Below are 19540 nucleotides of genomic sequence, written 5' to 3' on the forward strand. Positions count from 1 at the left end.
GATCAATGAATACGGCTGCACAGTAATGTTTCTTATCGATGGCGGTTAAGATATCGTTTAGGACCTTGAGCGTGGCTGATGTGCACCCATGACCAGCTCTGAAACCAGATTGCATAGCAGAGACGGTATGGTGAGATTCGAAATGGTCGGTAATCTGTGTGTTGACTTGGCTTTCGAAGACCTTAGAAAGGCATGGTAGGATAGATATAAGTCTGTAGCAGTTTGGGTCAAAAGTGTCCCCCCCCTTTGAAGAGGGGGATGACCGCAGCTGCTTTCCAATCTTTATTGGAAATATAATATAACTCAGGCAGAATTATGAATTTCTTAAAATTGTAAAACACATTTTTATTGTCTCGGGAACAGGTGTGGAGAAATGATTTATTTCTTTAAGCATCTCGTGAGAAAATAGCAATGCATGTGTAATGTGATATATTTTACATTGTTATGCAAGCAGACAGTATTTCAATGTGTCAGCTAAATTAATTATTATGGTGGATGGAACTGCGCAGGTAGTGTGCTTTTTGAAGTGATTTGTTTGACAATCAGACGTCACCAAACTATGGGGTCAATTTCACGCCATATGTATTCAATTCAAAATTAAATAAATCATGAACATGAAAAATAAAGTAGAGAATGTAAACATATTTTCAAGGATGGGTGAAATAATGGATGTTGAAATCAAAAACTAAACAATTGAAAGCAAGGGCTGTTGATTGTGGCCTGTGGAATGTTGTCCCACTCTTCAATGGCTGTGCGAAGTTGTTGGATATTGGCGGGAACTGGAACACACTGTTGTAGATGTCGATGCAGAGCGTCCAAAACAAGTTCAACAGGTGACATGTCTGGTGAGTATGCAGCCCATGGAAGAACTGGGACATTTCCAGCTTCCAGGAACTGTGTACAGATCCTTGCGACATGGGGCCGTGCATTATCATGCTGAAACATTAGGCAATGGATGAATGGCACAGCAATGGTCCTCAGGATCTCATCACTGTATCTCTGTGCATTCAAATTGCCATCGATAAAATGCAATTGTGTTTGTTGTCAGTAGCTTATGCCTGCGCATACCATAACCCACCGTGGAGCACTCTGTTCACAACGTTGACAGCTCGCCCACACGATGCCGTACACGTGGTCTGCAGTTGTCAGGCCGTTTGGACGCACTGCCAAGTTCTCCAAAACGACATTGGAAGTGTCTTATGGTACATAAATTAACATTTACATTCTCTGGCAAAAGCTCAGATGGATATTCTGGCAGTCAGGATCCCAATTGCACACTCCCTCAGAACTTGAGACATCTGTGGCATTGTGTTGTGACAAAGCAACATATTTTAGAATGGTATTTTATTGTCCCCCGCACAAGGTGCACCTGTGTAATGATCATGCTGTTTAATCCGCTTCTTGATATGTCACACTTGTCAGTTGGATTGCCTTGGCAAAGGAGAAATGCTCACTAACAGGGATGTAAACAAGTTTCAGCACAACATTTGAGAGAAATAAGCTTTGTGCGTATGGAACATTTCTGGGAAATGTAATTTCAGCTCATGAAACATGGTACAAACCCTTTGCATGTTGCGTTTATATTTTTGTTCAGTGTAGCTAACCACTTTCATCTATGAGCTAACGTCAGCTTATAATGCAAAGAGGCAAATTGGCTTGTCGATGTGTGTGCCCAAGCACTAGCAATTATTGGTCAACCACATTATGTGGGGTCCAATGGAATCTCACACGCTCAAATAACTTTCATTGAATCGTCAATGGTCTCCCGTGAGCTCCACTCTTAACTTGATTATCTTGATTTTATTAAGTTACTTTCTAGGGGAGCAATTCTGGGAAGTGTGGCAACTACTTCAATCATTCTTTCAGGCAGTTTAAATGGAAAGCTGTTTGTCCATAATTTGTGCCTGTGGTTCATTAGGTTGTTAAATTAGAATAGTACTGCCTTATTTGAATAAATTATGGACATTACCACATCTTTGAGTATCTGCAGGAATAATTTGGGAACAATTACATATGCTAATTTGAAAAAGCATACCCTATTAAATTAAATGGGTAACAACTCCATATTTTATATGCAGTAGGAAATGAGCATATACTAACTGCTCCTTCTTTTAATTTAGTAATGAGTAGAAGCAAGCGCCAATCATGCAGGTAGCTTGGAATTCAATGTGTGCCATAATCACATTCAAGTGTTGATAGATCGAACACAACTGTCTTTCCTTTGTCATGGATACGTGGTGGGATACTTTTAATTATGTAATTTAGCCATAGTGATAGGCTATTTTCCTCTACTCAAGTTAATTGAGTTCAGCAAAGTTTCCATAATTCTTCAACATGAATCACTGTTGTAAGTTGTGAACTATGTAAATTGAGACTTGTTTCCAACCTTATTCCTTTTTGAATTACCATTGTCATTTAACCATGAATTTGTTTATAGAATAAGGTGTTTTTAAAGCCATTTGGTGGGTGAGGCTGAGAGGGCTGAAGCAATGAAAGGACAGACATGTTAATGATTGTTTAAGAAAATAACATTCAGACATAAGACACAACATATGTGCGCACAGGACTTGCATTTTACAAGACCACTGCAATAACCAAAATTCTGACTAAAAACAACCTGAATCTGGATCCCTCATCGTGGGTCATGACCACCAGAAGCTCACAGAAAAGCTGAGCTCCAAAGAACGCACGTAATGCCAGTGCTTGACTGGGATGAACAAGACCTCCCCAGGCTGCAACACACACTCTAGGTAGGGAGCCTTCACAAACTCTGGGAATCGCACCACGTCTGGACTTTCCACCTCCACCTGCATTAAAGAAAGCTTTGTGTTTAAATGGCAAACACTTGACTAATATCTCCCATTCAAAGTATGCAGCACTAACAATTTAGGTAGATCATTTATATGCTAGATTGTTTTTAAGATCATAGACCTGGTGCATGAAGAGATTTAAAATTGAATTTTAACCTGACTAGTGTTGTGTAGGAGCTGTAATTGGTGAGGGTAGAGTTTCTCGGTGTCCTCAGGGGAATACAGACGAATGTACTTTCTCCCAACCACCTGTTACAAAATATGGGACCATGCAGTCACCAAATTATGATTGCCAAAATACAGGATCACATCTCTGGCAGGGTCCAAATTGCTGTGAGTCTGATCCTACTCACTGGATGTGATAGACTCACCTGAGCCAGGAAGTTCTGTTGAGGATCTTGATGCAGGGGGGGGACACTGTACCTCCTGGCCCAAACCAAGCATTGATTGTGATGTCATCTTCATCTCCCTCACCAAGACAACAGTAGTCAGGGATACAGATGTCGTCTTTAAGCTCGGGGACCTTGGAGAAGAGTACATTGAACAAAATAGTGTTTTTGTAAATGAAAAACTTGGATGCTTTAAATGTCATTTGTACAATACAAAAATGGAGGCAAGCATTATAGAAGCCTGTATCCTACATTTCCAGTAAAATATACATTTGTTGTATTTTAGTCTTATAGTGAACAAAAATAACCGCAACAATTTCAACGATTTTACTAAGTTACAGATCATATAAGGAAATCAGTCAATTGAAAAATTCATTCGGCCCTAATCTATGGATTTCACATGACTGGCAGGGGCGCATCCATGGGTGGGGAGCAAGGCCCAGCTAACCAGAATGAGTTTTCATCAGCTGTCCTGGTGGCCGGTATCACAAAGCCTAAAACAACGTTGGAGGCGGCTAATGGTACAGAAATTAACATTAAATCCTCTGGTAACAGCTCTGGTGGACATACCTGCATTCAGGCATGCGAAATGCATGTTCCCTTAAAACTTGAGACATCTGTGGCATTGTGCTGTGTGACAAAACTGCACATTTTAGAGTGACCCTTTGTCCCCAGCACAAGGTGCACCTGTGTAATGATTATGCTGTTAATCAGCTTCTTGATATGCCACATCTGTCAGGTGGATGGATTATCTTGGCAAAGTATAAATAATCATCACTAAGAGGGATGTAAACAAATTGCTGCACAACATTTGAGAGAAATTTGTTCTTTGTGCATGTGAAACATTTCTGGGATATTGCATTTCAGCTCATGAAACCATCGCTTTACGTGTTGTGTTTATATTTTTGTTCAGTATATATCAACCCTGACATCCTCACCCAAATGTGTTATGTAAAAAAACAGGACAGTGCAATGACCAACCTGATCAAATAGCTGGTGCTGAGCAAGATATCCCAAACTTGATGCGTCCTAAAGTGTGAGAGAGAGCGGGAATAGGCATTGAGTGAAGAGCATCTATCCTTGGCTAATTCTTGGAGTAATATTTCTCATGAGGAAGTACTTACTTTCACAACAATATAGCGATCGATGAATTCATTGACCGTAAGCAGCGTCTGTGACCATTCCTCATCGGTATATCTTGAGCCCACTTCAACAGGTACAGTCCGACAACCAGCAACAGTTTGCAGGTATTCTATGCTTTGCAAAGGGAAAAAAACAAAATCAACAGAGGTGTCTAGGGGACTATGAGAAGGCAAGGGCAAGGGACTAGAGAAGGACACAAAATAAAGAAAAAAGGTACCTCCAAGGGTGATTTTTGAAGGCTGGCCAGTGATCTATGATACCCTCTAATATGACTGGCTTTTGGGGATCCAAGTAATCTTTCTTGAAACTCTCCAATGATGGACAGTGTATCCTTGGTACTGCCAGAGCCTGCTTGACAACGGGCACTGACACACAGTCAACCTTCATTTTCTGTTGAGAAGAGAATTTAACATAGTTTGTGCTAACAATTTGACTTGAAGAACAAGCAATATGCAAAGCAAAATAAAATAGCCTACTAGCCTTTAAGAAAATTATGAGAAAGAACAAAAGGGATATGACACAGGCTCACATTGACTGGTTAGAAAGCAACAGGCCACAACATACACAGTATAAGATATGAAATCCACCTGGGCACTAACTCCTTCACTGGGATTCTCCTCATTGGAGTGCCTTTTCCCGATATCATTTTGCAGGATCCTTACAAAGCTTTGTAAAATATTGTCCATGATTGCTGCCCCCATGAGCAGGCCCAAGTCACATGTCCGTATGGCCTCCTGCACTGTAGCTGATGAGGCATCATCACGGCATAAGGCAGCTACTTTGAACAGGCAGCCATATGAATACAAACACCTCCATTCCTTGTCCACATCACGCCATGTTCCTGTGTTGAGCTTCTCCCAGGAAAAGGCCAAGATGATCTGAGCGTTTTGCCTCCATTGACCGCTCCCGGTGTACAGCTGCTGCCTGCAACGTTTCAGCACATCCACCACACTGTGCTCAACTTTTTCACTGAAGTCAAGTGGAAATTCACAGGCAAAGCAGCAGAGATAGCTGACCACAGTTCTGCCATAGGCTAGTGCTGTGGAATAGAGACAATTGTTAGACCCAATCAAAAAGGTACAGTGCACAATCAATCTGGTCTGAAAACCACTAATATTATAACCATACACTTAGCTAGCTGGGGGCTGTCTACCTGCAAAACCTTTGCTACCTGTTAACTCTAATGAATACACAAGACTTCTATTAAAACCACCATTTTCCATATCCTTCCTCACGTGTGACATGATGTAAATGAGTTAAATATGAAGAGACAGAGATTCAGGGAGCGAGACCCCTGAACCTCGAGTCCGGTAAGAGCAAGAAACAAAGACCCCTATCCCCAAATATTGTTGGAGTGGATCAGATATCTAATGAAATACTGTATGGCTCTTCCACAAACAAACGTATCATCACTGGGCACGTGTTATATTTAATACCCCGACAATGATATTATAACATGTGGACAAATAAATAGTAAACGCTCTAATAATTTAGATAATTCACGAAACACGTTTAGCTACCGTTATTGACATATGTAGACGCTGGTGTTGCAATAAAATAGCTCCGTGTAGAAAACGAATACATTATTTATGTTCCTTGTCGACGTGATGATAGGGTTCGATCATGCAAACAGTAATATCACATTATTTTGCACGTAGCACAGTTTTCGTAAAAAAAACAACGTTATTATGCGAAATGCATCTATCCTGCCAGCTCCCCTTTCTCCAGTCTGAAGAGTGGACAGTTTGATCTAGCCTCCAGCTGTGCTGACGTCTAGCTCCAGGAGCGGCTTGTGACATAGTAGCCTTGCAGCCGCAAAAATGGCGCTGTTATTCTTTATGTATTGTGTAATTTTCTATTGGCTAACCAAATTTAGCAGGTTTAGAAAATATCTAAAAAAAAGACTGAGCGAGGTGTCCCCTCATTCGTTTTTACGGGGAAACAAAATTTAGGTTGAAAATACTATACTGTAATTTACCTCAGATTCTCGCATTACCGATAGAACACTGGTTAGTTATAATTATTAATAGTAATAATATAATAATAATAATAATAATAGTAATAATTATAAACTGGGTGGTTCGAGCCCTGAATGCTGAGTGGCTGACAACTGTGCTATATCAGATCGTATACCACGGGTATGACAAAACATTTATTTTTACTGCTTCAATTACGTTGGTAACCAGTTTATAATAGCAATAAGGCACCTCTGGGTTTCGTGGTATTTGGTCAATATACCACGGCTAAGAACGTGCTTAAGAACAGCCCTTAGTCATGGTATATTGGCCATATACGACCTCGTGCCTTATTGCTTAAATATATTTGACCGTATCCCTGGTGGTGATGCGCGTTGAATAGAGAAAAAAAAACACATTTATGGATATTTTTATGCATCATTCTTGTGCAATTCATGTCTAGGGCCTTCATTTTTTTCTCCTTTATTTTATCTGGCATTAGTGCTTAAGCTCAAGTTTTAGGGCGTAACTGCAGGCAATCGCCAAATACACAGCAATTGCCAAATGCTTTTGGGAACTTGGGCACAAATAGTTAACGTCCATCCAATGAGGCAAAAAGGAAAATGTCGGAGTTTAATTCAATAAGAGAAATGCTACAAAATGGAGTTGAAAATAAAGAGAAGGGCGTGCCAGAACAATGTTGTGTGATGATTGTGAGGCACTATACAAATTCCAGTCACAAGCAACCTTGTCTCAGATGTCATATCATTCTGTACGTAAATCTGACAATTCTCCAATTAGTATGACATGTAACGTTTTGTATTGTATGTATAATTTTGTGGAAGTCTGTTATCCATTTCGTATGATATGTTTTCCTCTTAAGAATTACAATTATGTTACAAATTTGAAAGTAGCTAAAAAGTAGTAATTTGTTGCAAAGTTGCTAAAATGCTAAAGTTGTCAGTGATGAGATTCGAACTCGCAACCTTTGAGTTTCTGGATGTTTGCATTAGGGGAAGGGTTAGCTAACATGCTAAGTAATTGCAAAGTAGCTAAAAAGTAGTAAGTAGTTGCAAAGTTGTCTGTGATGAGATTGAAACTCTAAACCATTGGGTTGCTAGATGTTCGCGTTGATGAAATTCTAATTCAATGCCTTTGGGTTGCTAGATGTTCTTATAAGATGCCCCCTTTTTCATTCTATCGAGGGTTTATTTTGTCTTCTAGGGCAACAAGTAATGACAGAAGAGAAGCTGCATTTAATTAGAGACAAGTTTATTAACAAATGGCCTACCAAAATGTTGTGGTCTGCGGTTGTGAGGCCAACTGGATGTACCGCCAAATCTTCTAAAACAACGTATCTAATTTGACGTTGGAGGCATTTTATGGAGAAATTAACACAATTCTCTGGCAACAGCTCCAGGGGAAATTCCTGCAGTCAGCATGGCAATTGCATGCTCCCTCAACTTCAGACATCTGTAACATTGTGTTGTGTGACAAAACTACACATTAGAATAGCATTTTACTGTCCCCAGCACAAAGTGCACCTGTGTAATGATCATGCCATTTAATCAGCTTCTTTATATGCCACACCCGCCAGGTGGATGGATTATCTTGGCAAAGGAGAATTGCTCACTAACAGGGATGTAAACACATTTGCGCACAAAAAGTATTTTGTATATATGGACAATTTCTGGGATCTTTTATTTCAGCTCATGTAACATACCACCATTACTTTACATGTTGCATATGTTTTTTTTTCAGTATAAACTACCTAAAAATACAGTACCAGTCAAAAGTTGACAGTCAAGGGATTCTCATTTAATGCCTTTATTTTTTACTATTTTCTACATTGAACAGTGAAGACAAACTATGAAACACATCTAGTGACTGAGTGTTAAACTAATCAAAATATATATTTTATTTGAGATTCAAAGTAGCCACCCTTTGCCTTGACAGTTTTGCACACTTGGCATTCTCTCAACCAGCTACATAAGATCTTTTCAATTAACAGATTCGCCTTGTTAAACATTTGTGGAATTTCTTTCCTTCTTAATGCATTTGAGCCAATCAGTTGTGACAAGGTTTTTTGGTTACTACATGAGTCCATGTGTTATTTCATAGTTGATGTCTATTATTCTACAATGTAGAAAAGAGTCAAAATAAAGAAAACCCCTTGAATGAGTAGGTGTCCAAAATGTTGACTGGAACTGTGTATATATATTTATCCCCAGTGGTGAAAAAGGTAGTAATATGTCATACTTGAATAAAAGTAAAGATTCAATAGAGAATGACTCAAGTGAAAGTCATCCAGTAAAATACTAGTTCAAGTCTAAGTGTTTGGTTTTAAATATTCTCTATTATCAAAAGTACATGGAATTGCAAAAGTAAGAATATTTTTTTTATTTACAGAGAGCCAGGGGCACATTCCAACACTCAGACATTAATTTACAAAGCATTTGTGTTTGGTGAATCCGCCAGGCAGTAGGGATGTTCTCTTGAAAAGTGCGTGAATTGGACCATTTTCCTGTCAAAATGTAACAAGTATTTTTGGGTGTAAGGGAAAATGTATGGAGTAAAAAGTACATTTCTTTAGGAATATAGTGGATAAGTAAACTGCAAAGTAAAGTATAGATACTGTAAAAAACGAAGTAGCACTTTACACCACTGTTTACCCACACACCCCCTTGTCAAAAAAAAAATCGTTCTAAAATCTAACTAAGCTTCAAAGCATTTTCGATATTTGCGTGTTGGGTTCGGGTGCAGGCGTCAGATTCACTTTATCACATAGTCAGGCAGTTGCAGGTGTGTTATTAGCAATTGCGGGTGAACAAACAGATGATCTGTACATCACTAATCGCGGAAACATTTTTACGCCCATCGGAGAGTGGCCGTAGGTAAATGCCAAAAGACGCAAGGAATAATAGCACCGTTTGGCAGCAGCAGGACTAGTGACAGGTCAGAAGTAATCTTGATTCTTTATCGTGTCACCCCATCCAACAGCATCAGCATATCTGACTATTTAATGAGTATTAAAACTGAATATTTAGGCAATTTCATTGATTACTATATGATGTACAGTTAAAGTTGGAAGTTTACATACACTAGTTTTATTGACTCCAACCTAAGTGTTTCAACCGCTGCACGAATTTCTTGTTAACAAACTATAGTTTCGGCAAGTCGGTTAGGAGGTGTACCTGTGGATGTATTTCAAGGCCTACCTTCAAACTCTGCGCCTCTTTGCTTGATATCATGGGAAAATCTAAATAAATCAGCCAAGACCTCAGAATAGAAATTGTAGACCTCCACAGGTCTGGTTCATCCTTGGGAGCATTTTCCAAACGCCTGAAGGTACCACGTTCATCTGTACAAACAATAGTGCGCAAGTATTAACACCATAGGACCACGCAGCCGTCATACCGCCCAGGAAGGAGACATGTTCTGTCTCCTAAAAATGAACGTACTTTGGTGCCGAAAAGTGGAAATCAATGCCAGAATAACAGCAAAGGACCTTGTGAAGATGGAGGAACAGGTACAAAAGTCTATATCCACAGTAAAATGAGCCCTATAGACATAACCTGAAAGGCCACTCAGCAAGGAAGAAGCCACCACCAAAACCGCCATAAAAAAGCCAGACTACGGATTGCAACTGCAGATGGGGACAAAGATTGTACTTTTTCGAGAAATGTCCTCTGGTCTGATGAAACAAAAATAGAACTGTTTGGCCATAACAACCATCATTTTGTTAGGAGGAAAAAGGGGGAGGTTTGCAAGCAAATAACACCATCCCAACCGTGAAGCACAGGGGTGGCAGCATCACGTTGTGTGGGTGCTTTGCTACAGGAGGGACTGGTGCACTTCACAAAATACTTGGCATCTGAAGAAAGAAAATTATGTGGCTATATTGAAGCAACATCTAAAGACATCAGGAAGTTATAGCTTGGTTTCAAATGAGTCTTCCAAATGGACAATGACCCCAAGCATACTTCCAAAGTTGTGGCAAAATGGCTTAAGGACATCAAAGTCAAGACATTGGAGTGGCCATCACAAAGCCCTGACCTCAATCATATAGAACATTTGTGGGCAGAGTTGAAAAAGCGTGTGCGGACAAGGAGGCCTACAAACCTGACTGTTACACCAGCTTTGTCAGGAGGAATGGGCTAAAAATGTATTGTGGGAAGCTTGTGGAAGGCTACCGGAAACATTTGACCCAAGGCAATGCTACCAAACACTAATTGAATACATGATAACTTCTGACCCACTGGGAATGTGATGAAATAAATAAAATCTGAAAGAAATCACTCTACTATTATTCTGACATTTCACATTCTTAAAATAAAGTGGTGATCCTAACTGACCTAAGACAGGGATTTTTACTGGGATTCAATGTCAGGAATTGTGAAAATCTGTGTTGCATTACGCACTGAATGTAGGTAAGGAGTCAAAAGCAGGAGAGCAGAGATGTCAGTAGCGTATATTTTAATAAGGGCAAGTCCAAAACCCCCAAGACAATGGGAACTAACAGTACTCCCTTAAGGCGTAAAAACACACGCACCTTACTATAAGAACCACACGCGAAATACACTGAGGAAAGCCTCCACAAGCAACAAGAAAATAATCCCGCACAAACCTAAGCGGGGAAACAGGGGTAAATACACACACAGAAATGAAAGCGAATGAAAACCTGGTGTGAATGAACCGAAGACAAAACCAACGGAAAAGGAAACATGGATGGTGATTGCTAGTAGGCCGGCGACCCCGACTGCTGAGCACCGCCAGAACAGGGAGAGGAACCACCTTTGGTGGAAGTCTTGACAAACTGAGTTTAAATGTATTTGGCTAAGGTGTATGTAAACTTCTGAATTCAACTGTAGGTTGAAATCATTCTTATTCTGAAGCAAAAGATACCCGACACTGACCTGTGGAGAAGGAGATGAAAGACTGGAATGTCATGGAAAACCATCCCCATAAAAGGCAGATAAGCTCTTGTGGAAGCCTTATATTCTACATAGGAACGAAAATTACGTTTTTAAAAAGTAGGGTCATTCAACAAAAAGAGTGCCTTCTGTGTCCCTTCGATATTTTAAGTAGAAATCATGGACCAATACATCATTTTAAAAGCATGTTAAATTACATTTAATATGAATAAAGGCTTGCTAAAGTGCCAAAATGCAGCATTCTGACACGTCCCTCCTTCAACCCATTACTTCTAGGAAGGTTTTAACGCACTTAATCAAACTTTCACCATCATTGTAAAGCCCTAGTTATTTGGTTGCTTTTTTGACAAAGTCATTTCTGAAGACAAGGAGCATCCATGCATGGGATTTCATATGGAATTATTTGACATGCCATTTAATTCCATGCAATAGTAATATAATTGTAAATGAATAATCCTTAATTTCAAGTGTCATAGTTTGCAAATAATAGCATGGATGACAGTGAAAAATTGAAGGTTTTCCCTTTACAAAAACTGAACTTCATGAAAGAAATGTCCTGTTGGTGACATCTTGCCACAGTACACCCACGGTTACAAATACCTTTTGGCCCAACAGTCTAGGGGGGGGATGATAATGAGACCCGTAACATAACTCATACAAATTCTAATAGTGACAAAGTAAAAGTGAGAACGAAATAACTAGGGCAACTGAAATCAACCGTCAAACTCAGGGTTTATTAATAAACACACGGTAATGGGGGAGCAGGAAAAGGGGCTGAGCTGGACCCAAGGAAAGAAACAATAAGTATTCAAAAACACCCCTAAGCTAGACTAGCCTACTTTAACAACAGCTAACCAAAAATACAGTGGGTGGTCCACCCAGTTCTAACTAGTGTATTTAACTAAGTTTACCTATGGGTAGTGTATGCCCATGGGCGACTTGTCTTGGTTCCCCCTTTTCCCACCAGCAAACAAACACCATAACCAAAAACAATACTCACAGGTGATGACAAAGTGCTATGGAGGTGCTCAAACAAAAGAGAGGTCAATACACGAAACAGAGAGAGTGAAACAGAGAGAGTGAAACAGAGAGAGTGAAACAGAGAGAGTGAAACAGAGAGAGTGAAACAGAGAGAGTGAAACAGAGAGAGTGAAACAGAGAGAGTGAAACAGAGAGAGTGAAACAGAGAGAGTGAAACAGAGAGAGTGAAACAGAGAGAGTGAAACAGAGAGAGTGAAACAGAGAGAGTGAAACAGAGAGAGTGAAACAGACATGGCATTTTCAGAGAGATTGAGCTCTACAGCAAACAACTGACAGGGTTTTTAAACAAAGGGAAAGGAATGGTGATTGGGTAGGAAACAGGAGGAGGTGTGTCTTCTGATTGATGATTGGTGACTGATTGGGGAGTGATGATTTTCACCTGTGAGGGGAGAAGGAGAGAAAAGAAACACACACAGGATACACACACAGGATACTTGTATCCGTAACACCCACACTGTGTAAACCCAGGCAACCCGTCGCTTTCTTACCCAGTCACACCTGCTCACGACCTCCCAGAGCTCTAGCCTCACAAGATCAATCTATCAATGATTTTATTTGGACTGTTGCAGCCAGGCTTGATTTGGCTGGATAACCTGCACAAACTGTAGCATGCTCAGTGGACTGAAGCAAATTGAAAATAGTTTAACACTGTAAACATTTTTGTTAGATAATTGATTATACATTGTCTGGTTTTACCAGACTGTTTAGGAAATGAATAGCCCAACATTGCATTGGTGACTGGTTTAGGGGAAACGCCAGTCATGGCATTGCCCAAGCCATAATAATGTCTGGAATGGAGCGAATGAAATGGCATCAGACACATGGAAACCATGTATTTGATACCATTACACCTCTTCCGCTCCAGCCATTACCACGACCATGTCCTCCCCAATTGAGTTGCCACCAACCTCCTGTGCCCAGGTTATATGACTACTAAAATAGAACCATTGTCAGTGTTTATTCAATACATGCTTTACTTTACTGCACCCGGAAATTACTATACAATTTCAAAAAGTGAAATGAATAGAACTTTGTGTGGTTCATGTCTTCATTGTTTGTGATGGCTAAAGATCTGCAGATTAGATACATGTTGATGTCATACTCTATTCACAAGGGAAGTGTGAGACAAATACACAATATTGTTTTGATCTAATGATGTGCATAAATGCTTCAAGTACAAAGTACATGATAAGACAACACAGAAAAATATGATGCAGATTAGATCAATTCCCCTCTACCCCACTGCTATTATTTTCCAATTAACATCAGAGAGTGTAGTCAACAGACCCATGCTTAAAGATGTCCTCCAGCGAATTTTGAACTTTTTCTGTTGAAAAGTGAGATAGTATACAGTAAAGTACACACACTAAAGGGTAAAAACAATGAGAAAACCAATGTTTTTTTAGACAAACTTCAGGGAGCAGGGCATTCAAAGAGTTGGTTTGATGGTCAGATGTGATGTCGTCGGCCTCACCCCTTCCTTAAGGACCAGTAGGGAAGCAAGAGAGGACATGCTACAGAATATGCTATTTCATCAAACTCCCTCGATCAATGCCCATAAAGTCTATTTTAAGTGGTATGGAGCAGCACAAAATTCAACAAATATTGACAACACAATAGGGAGGATAGCCTCAGCTTGGCTCATCCATTTACAGCCTTCAATAAACTAGAACATTTGTTTAGTCCTTAATTTAGTGGTAATTCCTCCCTTGGCGATTAGTCTGACTATTAGATGGAAATGGGCCAGCTGCCTGAGACTGGCGATGGGAATGCAGTTAGATGATCTGTGAAGGATTGTGTGTGTGTGTGAGGAGGCCAGGAGGATAGTTTCATAGGTCTATTGAATAGACATGCTAAATGAGAGGGGGGTCTCATTATGGTGGAAAGGGCACCAGATGACAAGAAAATCAAACAATCTAATATTAGTAGAGTAAAAGCTCTAATGTAGTGATGTAGAAAAGATTAGATTGTAGAAAAGAAGTGTGTTAGAGAGCCTCCCCCTCCCCCTGTATCCTCAAGCTGAACTTCAACACACCTGCTGAGACGACCTTGATCTATATATGTGCCAAAGTCCTGTTGTTTCAAAAGCACAGCGATTGAGTCAATCATAATGATAAACATGTTAACAATATTGAAAGGACAAGACACTCCATCAAGGATTTTGGACACACTGGCAAACAGAACATACAGCTCTATCCTGGCAACTCTATGGGGCCTGTAGCTGTAAGCTCTATCCTGGCAACTCTATGGGGCCTGTAGCTGTAGGCTCTATCCTGGAAACTCTATGGGGCCTGTAGCTGTTAGCTCTATCCCGGCAACTCTATGGGGCCTGTAGCTGTAGGCTCTATCCTGGAAACTCTATGGAGCCTGTAGCTGTTAGCTCTATCCCGGTAACTCTATGGGGCCTGTAGCTGTAGGCTCTATCCCGGCAACTGCTGAGGAGAAACAACTGCTGAGCCGTGAAGTGGTAGGACACACAAGCTCACAGTACGTGACCGCCGAGTGCTGAAGCACATAGTCCATAAAAAATATTCTGTCCTTGCTTGCAACACTCACTACCGAGTTCCAAACTCTGGTAGCAAAATCAGCACAAGAACTGAGATTTGGGAGCTTCATGAAATGGGTTTCCATGGCCAAGCAGCTGCACACAAGCCTAAGATCACCATATGCAATGCCAAGTGTCGGCTGGAGTGGTGTAAAGCTCGCTGCCATTGGACTCTGGAGCAGTGGAAACGAGTTCTCTGGAGTGATTAATCACACGCCACCATCTGGCAGTCTGACGGACTAATCTGGATTTGGCGGATCCCGGGAGAACACTACCTGCCCAAATGCATAGTGTAAAGTTTGTTGGAGGAGGAATAATGGTCTGGGGCTGTTTTTCATGTTTCTGGCTAGACCCTTTACTTGAAGAGAAATCTTAACGCTACATCATACAATGACATTCTAGACAATTCTGTGCCTCCAATTTTGTGGCAGCAGTTTGGGGAAAGCACTTTCCTATTTCAGCATGACAATGCCCCGGTGCACAAAGCGAGGTCCATACAGAAATGGTTTGTTGAGATCGGTGTGGAGGAACTTGACTGGCCTGCACAGAGCCCTCAACCGCAATGAACACCTTTGGGATGAATTGGAATGCTGACTGTGAGCCAGGCCTAACTGCACCCAACCTCACTCTTGTGGCTGAATGGAAGCAAGTCCCCGCAGCAATGTCCCAACATCTAGTGGAGAGCCTTCCCAGAAGAGTGGAGGCTGTTATAGCAGCAAAGGAAGGACCGACTCCATATTAATGCCCATGATTTTAGAATGAAATGTTCGACGAGTAGTCCTTCTGATCACGTAGTGTATATTTCACCTCTTTGTGCATATGCCTAATCCAATCCAAAATTCTCTACATGCATCTGGAGTCTGCTATTCTCTTATGCATGCCATTCATTCCTAACACATTTGTAATTTGAGTTGTACCCATTTTTTTGTTGTCGGAATAATGATTTGTAAATGACCTGCATGCATGGTAAAGAGTATAGAGTCTGTCTTGTCAGTTGCTGAGCTTTGGACAAAGGTTACCATGGTTATGATGTCTGAAATGGAGCTTGTTAATGATTTACATAAAAGGGAAATGCCGGGGTTATGTTCATTATCTCTGATCGCAAGCAAAGCAAACATTTTACAAACGGGAGAGCTAAATGAGAATTCTTAGAGCAGATGAACCAAATTGTTTGATAATGTTAGTTTGTGCCAAATAAAATAGACACATTTTCCCTGAATAGTTCCCCCGAAAATGCATTTTGATCTATTCAAATGTCATCAAATTGCAACCATCTCTATTCATTACATCTGCAGTTCCTAATCAGCCTCTCTCACTTACTCTTTGTATCCCTTTCATCAGTGCTTTGGACAGCTCAAGGACACTTCCTTGTGGAGAACTCCGATGCTTCTACCATCAATAGGAACACAGGGATGTTTTGGGCCCTTTTACAGTGCAGGTATATTAATAGTATATATTAATGGTAGGCTACATAATAATGGCAGTAATTTCCATTATTTGGTGACCTAGAGCAGAAGGTGTAATTGTAACACATTGTTTTCATTTTCAGCATGTTATTTGGCAATCTGTCAAGGCCATCTTCCTGGAAGGAATAAGTGGACTAAAGCGCAGAGTACATTACTTTATTTCTAATGTCGCCAACAACACAATCGTGAGGCTTAAGAGGGCTATAGTGCCACTGACAAAGTCAACTTCCCAAAAATAACAAAGGGGCCGCCTAAGTATGATTCCCAATCAGAGACAACTAAAGACAGCTGTCCCTGATTGAGAACCATACCAAAACAAAGAACTAAAGAACATAGAATACAGAACATAGAATGCGCACCCAAATCACACCCTGACCAAACCAAAATAGAGACAAAAAAAGGCTCTTTTAGGTCTGGGCATGACACAATCTTTACATATATTTTGAGTGGAATGGAAGGATAGAAATATCAGGTATGTGCATGTGAAGATCATCCAATGGGAAAATAGAGCTAACATTAATGAAAACTTGCAATTGCATCTTTGTTTTCATTAAGGATATGACTCATACGTCCTTCCAATATTGTTGCCCTACTTAGTAATGGTGTGTGTTCTCTGTTTGACACTGTTTCCTTTGTTCTTGATGTCCCTCTCAGATAGGAGCAGAAAGACTATCTTTATAGGTCTGTGTTACTGTAATTTAATTATGCCAATGTGTTTTCATTAATTGAAAACCCTTAATCTATTTTTTGAGAATTTGTAAGATTCTTGTTTGCATAAAATAGACGGAGACCAGCCATTTCAATAATAGGTAACAGAATTGATTCTCGGAGCGCGCTGCCACTTCACCACGAGCAACAGTTTATACACAAAACGTGACATCATTTCATTGCTTAACAGAAACCCCTCCTCTCGACAGGGACAAAGTGAGGTGAAAAGTTCATTCTAACTTACTAACACACTCCCAGGTAACTTTTGACCCCTCAACATTATCGATCACCACTTAGCTGACAGTTCTAATTAACAGAAAACCTAGGAATGCACTCACTGTCTTATCTAAAAACCCCAGAGCTCAGTTTCGTCGGTTCAACCATAGGTTAACGACCTTATCTGTTTACACAGTCCACTTCTTTCTTCCTAGTTGGAATGGTGTTCATTAACTTTAATTACTCTGAGTCTGTGTCACACAATCCCATTTTATGAACTCATATTGTTAATCAGATATAATAAAACAGAGTATAAGTTTACTTAGTTACAGTTCTATTTGAAATGGGGATATTGTTTATTCATTTATTCATAATAATTCTAAAAGTCTGCTGGTTACCTCAGTGCTGGGAACACTCAGCTTCCTGGCTCTGAGAAAGACTCTTCCACCAGAGGAGGAGATGCTCAATGAGGAGGAAGGCCAGCCTTTGCTCTCATCTCGCATGAAGTTAGTTTCCTAATTGACTGACAGTACTCTCTCACTGTACCCTTATTTCAATGGGAATCTATGGCACTGCGTTTGGTGTCTCTGTTTTAAATGATGGTTATTCATTCTGCTATGAATTCGAATATCACAGTATTGAAAATAAATATTGTTTGTCTTGCTAATTCGATAATTTTCCATCCTAATGTTTGGCAGGTATAAGCAAAGAGCGGCAGTACAAGATGCAAAGTTAGAATTGAGTAAGTTAATGTAGCTTCACAGGCACATTTGTTATTATACAATCAATCATTGATCTATTCCTTTGGGTTAAAGGGCACATCGGTTACCTTGCTTATGTTGTTTCACTGTTTTACTATCCTGTTAGTCATCTAAAGCAATTCCTTGTGTGTTTCCTTCTCTTCAGAGACAATCCTACAACTGCTCAAAACCAAAACCATATTGCTTCTGAGCTGTTGCATGGCATACAGTGGTAAGTAGATTGTACTGCACAACCAAAAGTCCAGACATTTCCCTCAGAGGAATAGTGTTTTTACCAGTGTGTTGTCATCATAGGTCTGGAGCTATCTTTCTACAGTGGTGTATATGGGACATGTATCGGGGCAACAACAGAGTTTGGAGCGGCAGCTAAAGGCTTGATTGGGATCTCTGGAATCGTGTTGGGGATTGGAGAGATAGTTGGTAGGTTTGTGTTGCCCAGTGTAACTTGTACCCATCACTCTTATGTTGCTGTTACAATCCAACAAGGAACTAGTTTGACAGTAATCTGATGTGATTTGTCAGGTGGAGGAGTCTTTGGACTAGTATGTAAGAATAACCGCTTCAGACGGACATCTGTGGTCTTCCTGGGGATGGTCGTCTTCCTGGGGATGGTCGTACACTACCGTTGAAAAGGTTTAGAACACCTACTCATTCAAGATTTACATTTTTTAAATTTAGACTATTTTCGACATTGTAGAATAATAGTGAAGGCATCACAACTATGAAATAAACATGGAATCATGTAAAAAAGAAACTTCCCTTTTTCAGGACCTTATCTTTCAAAGATAATTTGTAAAAATGCAAATAACTTCACAGATCTTCATTGTAAAGGGTTTAAACAATGTTTCCCTTGCTTGTTCACGGAACCATAAACAAAGCTGACCACAACTCCATTTTGTTGCTCCCTGCCTACAGACAGAAACTAAAACAAGAAGCTCCCGCGCTCAGGTCTGTTCAACGCTGGTTCGACTAATCTGATTCCACGCTCAAGACTGCTTCGATCACGTGGACTGGGATATGTTCTGCATTGCTTCCAACAACAACATTGACGAATATGCTGATTTGGTGAGCGAGTTCATTAGAAAGTGCATTGACAATGTCGTTCCCATAGCAACGATTAAAACATTCCCAAACCAGAAACCATGGATTGATGGCAGCATTCGCATGAAGCTCGAACAACTGCTTTTAACCAGGGCAAGGTGACCGGAAACATGACCGAATACAAACAGTGTAGCTATTCCCTCCGCAAGGCAATCAAACAAGCTAAGCGTCAGTATAGAGACAAAGTAGAGTCACAATTCAACGGCTCAGACACAAGAGGTATGTGGCAGGGTCTACAGTCAATCACGGATTACAAAAAGAAAACCAGCCCCGTCACGGACCAGGATGTCTTGCTCCCAGGCAGAATAAATAACTTTTTTGGCCGCTTTGAGGACAATACAGTGCCACTGACATGGCCCGCAACCAAAACCTGCGGACTCTCCTTCACTGCAGCCGATGTGAGTAAAACATTTAAACGTGTTAACCCTCGCAAGGCTGCAGGCCCAGACAGCATCCCCAGCCGCGTCCTCA

At 40.5% G+C, this 19540-nt stretch overlaps 1 protein-coding gene and 1 pseudogene across 1 annotated transcript; one reads left to right on the forward strand and one right to left on the reverse strand.

Annotated features, from left to right (window-relative positions):
* Positions 1-2512: 2512 nt before the first annotated feature.
* On the reverse strand, positions 2513-5856 carry LOC112226047 (annotated as a pseudogene).
* Positions 5857-17879: 12023 nt separating this feature from the next.
* Positions 17880-18920, forward strand: LOC112226048 (UNC93-like protein MFSD11). Its single transcript, XM_042307502.1, has 5 exons — positions 17880-17949; positions 18114-18179; positions 18263-18388; positions 18491-18601; positions 18884-18920. Exons 1-4 carry the CDS (start codon positions 17895-17897, stop codon positions 18595-18597), a joined length of 354 nt encoding a protein of 117 aa, XP_042163436.1. The 5' UTR covers positions 17880-17894; the 3' UTR covers positions 18598-18601; positions 18884-18920.
* Positions 18921-19540: the final 620 nt, after the last annotated feature.

Source organism: Oncorhynchus tshawytscha, linkage group LG27 (assembly GCF_018296145.1).
Source record: "Oncorhynchus tshawytscha isolate Ot180627B linkage group LG27, Otsh_v2.0, whole genome shotgun sequence".
Classification (NCBI taxonomy): Eukaryota; Metazoa; Chordata; class Actinopteri; order Salmoniformes; family Salmonidae; genus Oncorhynchus; species Oncorhynchus tshawytscha.

What these genes read in the sequence shown, in the direction of transcription:
- LOC112226048 (XM_042307502.1), top strand. Translation starts at nt 17,895, where the DNA reads ATGTTTGGCAGGTATAAGCAAAGAGCGGCAGTACAAGATGCAAAGTTA. An exon ending in AGATGCAAAGTTAGAATTGA is followed by an intron (nt 17,950 to 18,113) that starts GTAAGTTAATGT and finishes CCTTCTCTTCAG; the next exon opens with AGACAATCCTACAACTGCTC. An exon ending in CTGTTGCATGGCATACAGTG is followed by an intron (nt 18,180 to 18,262) that starts GTAAGTAGATTG and finishes TTGTCATCATAG; the next exon opens with GTCTGGAGCTATCTTTCTAC.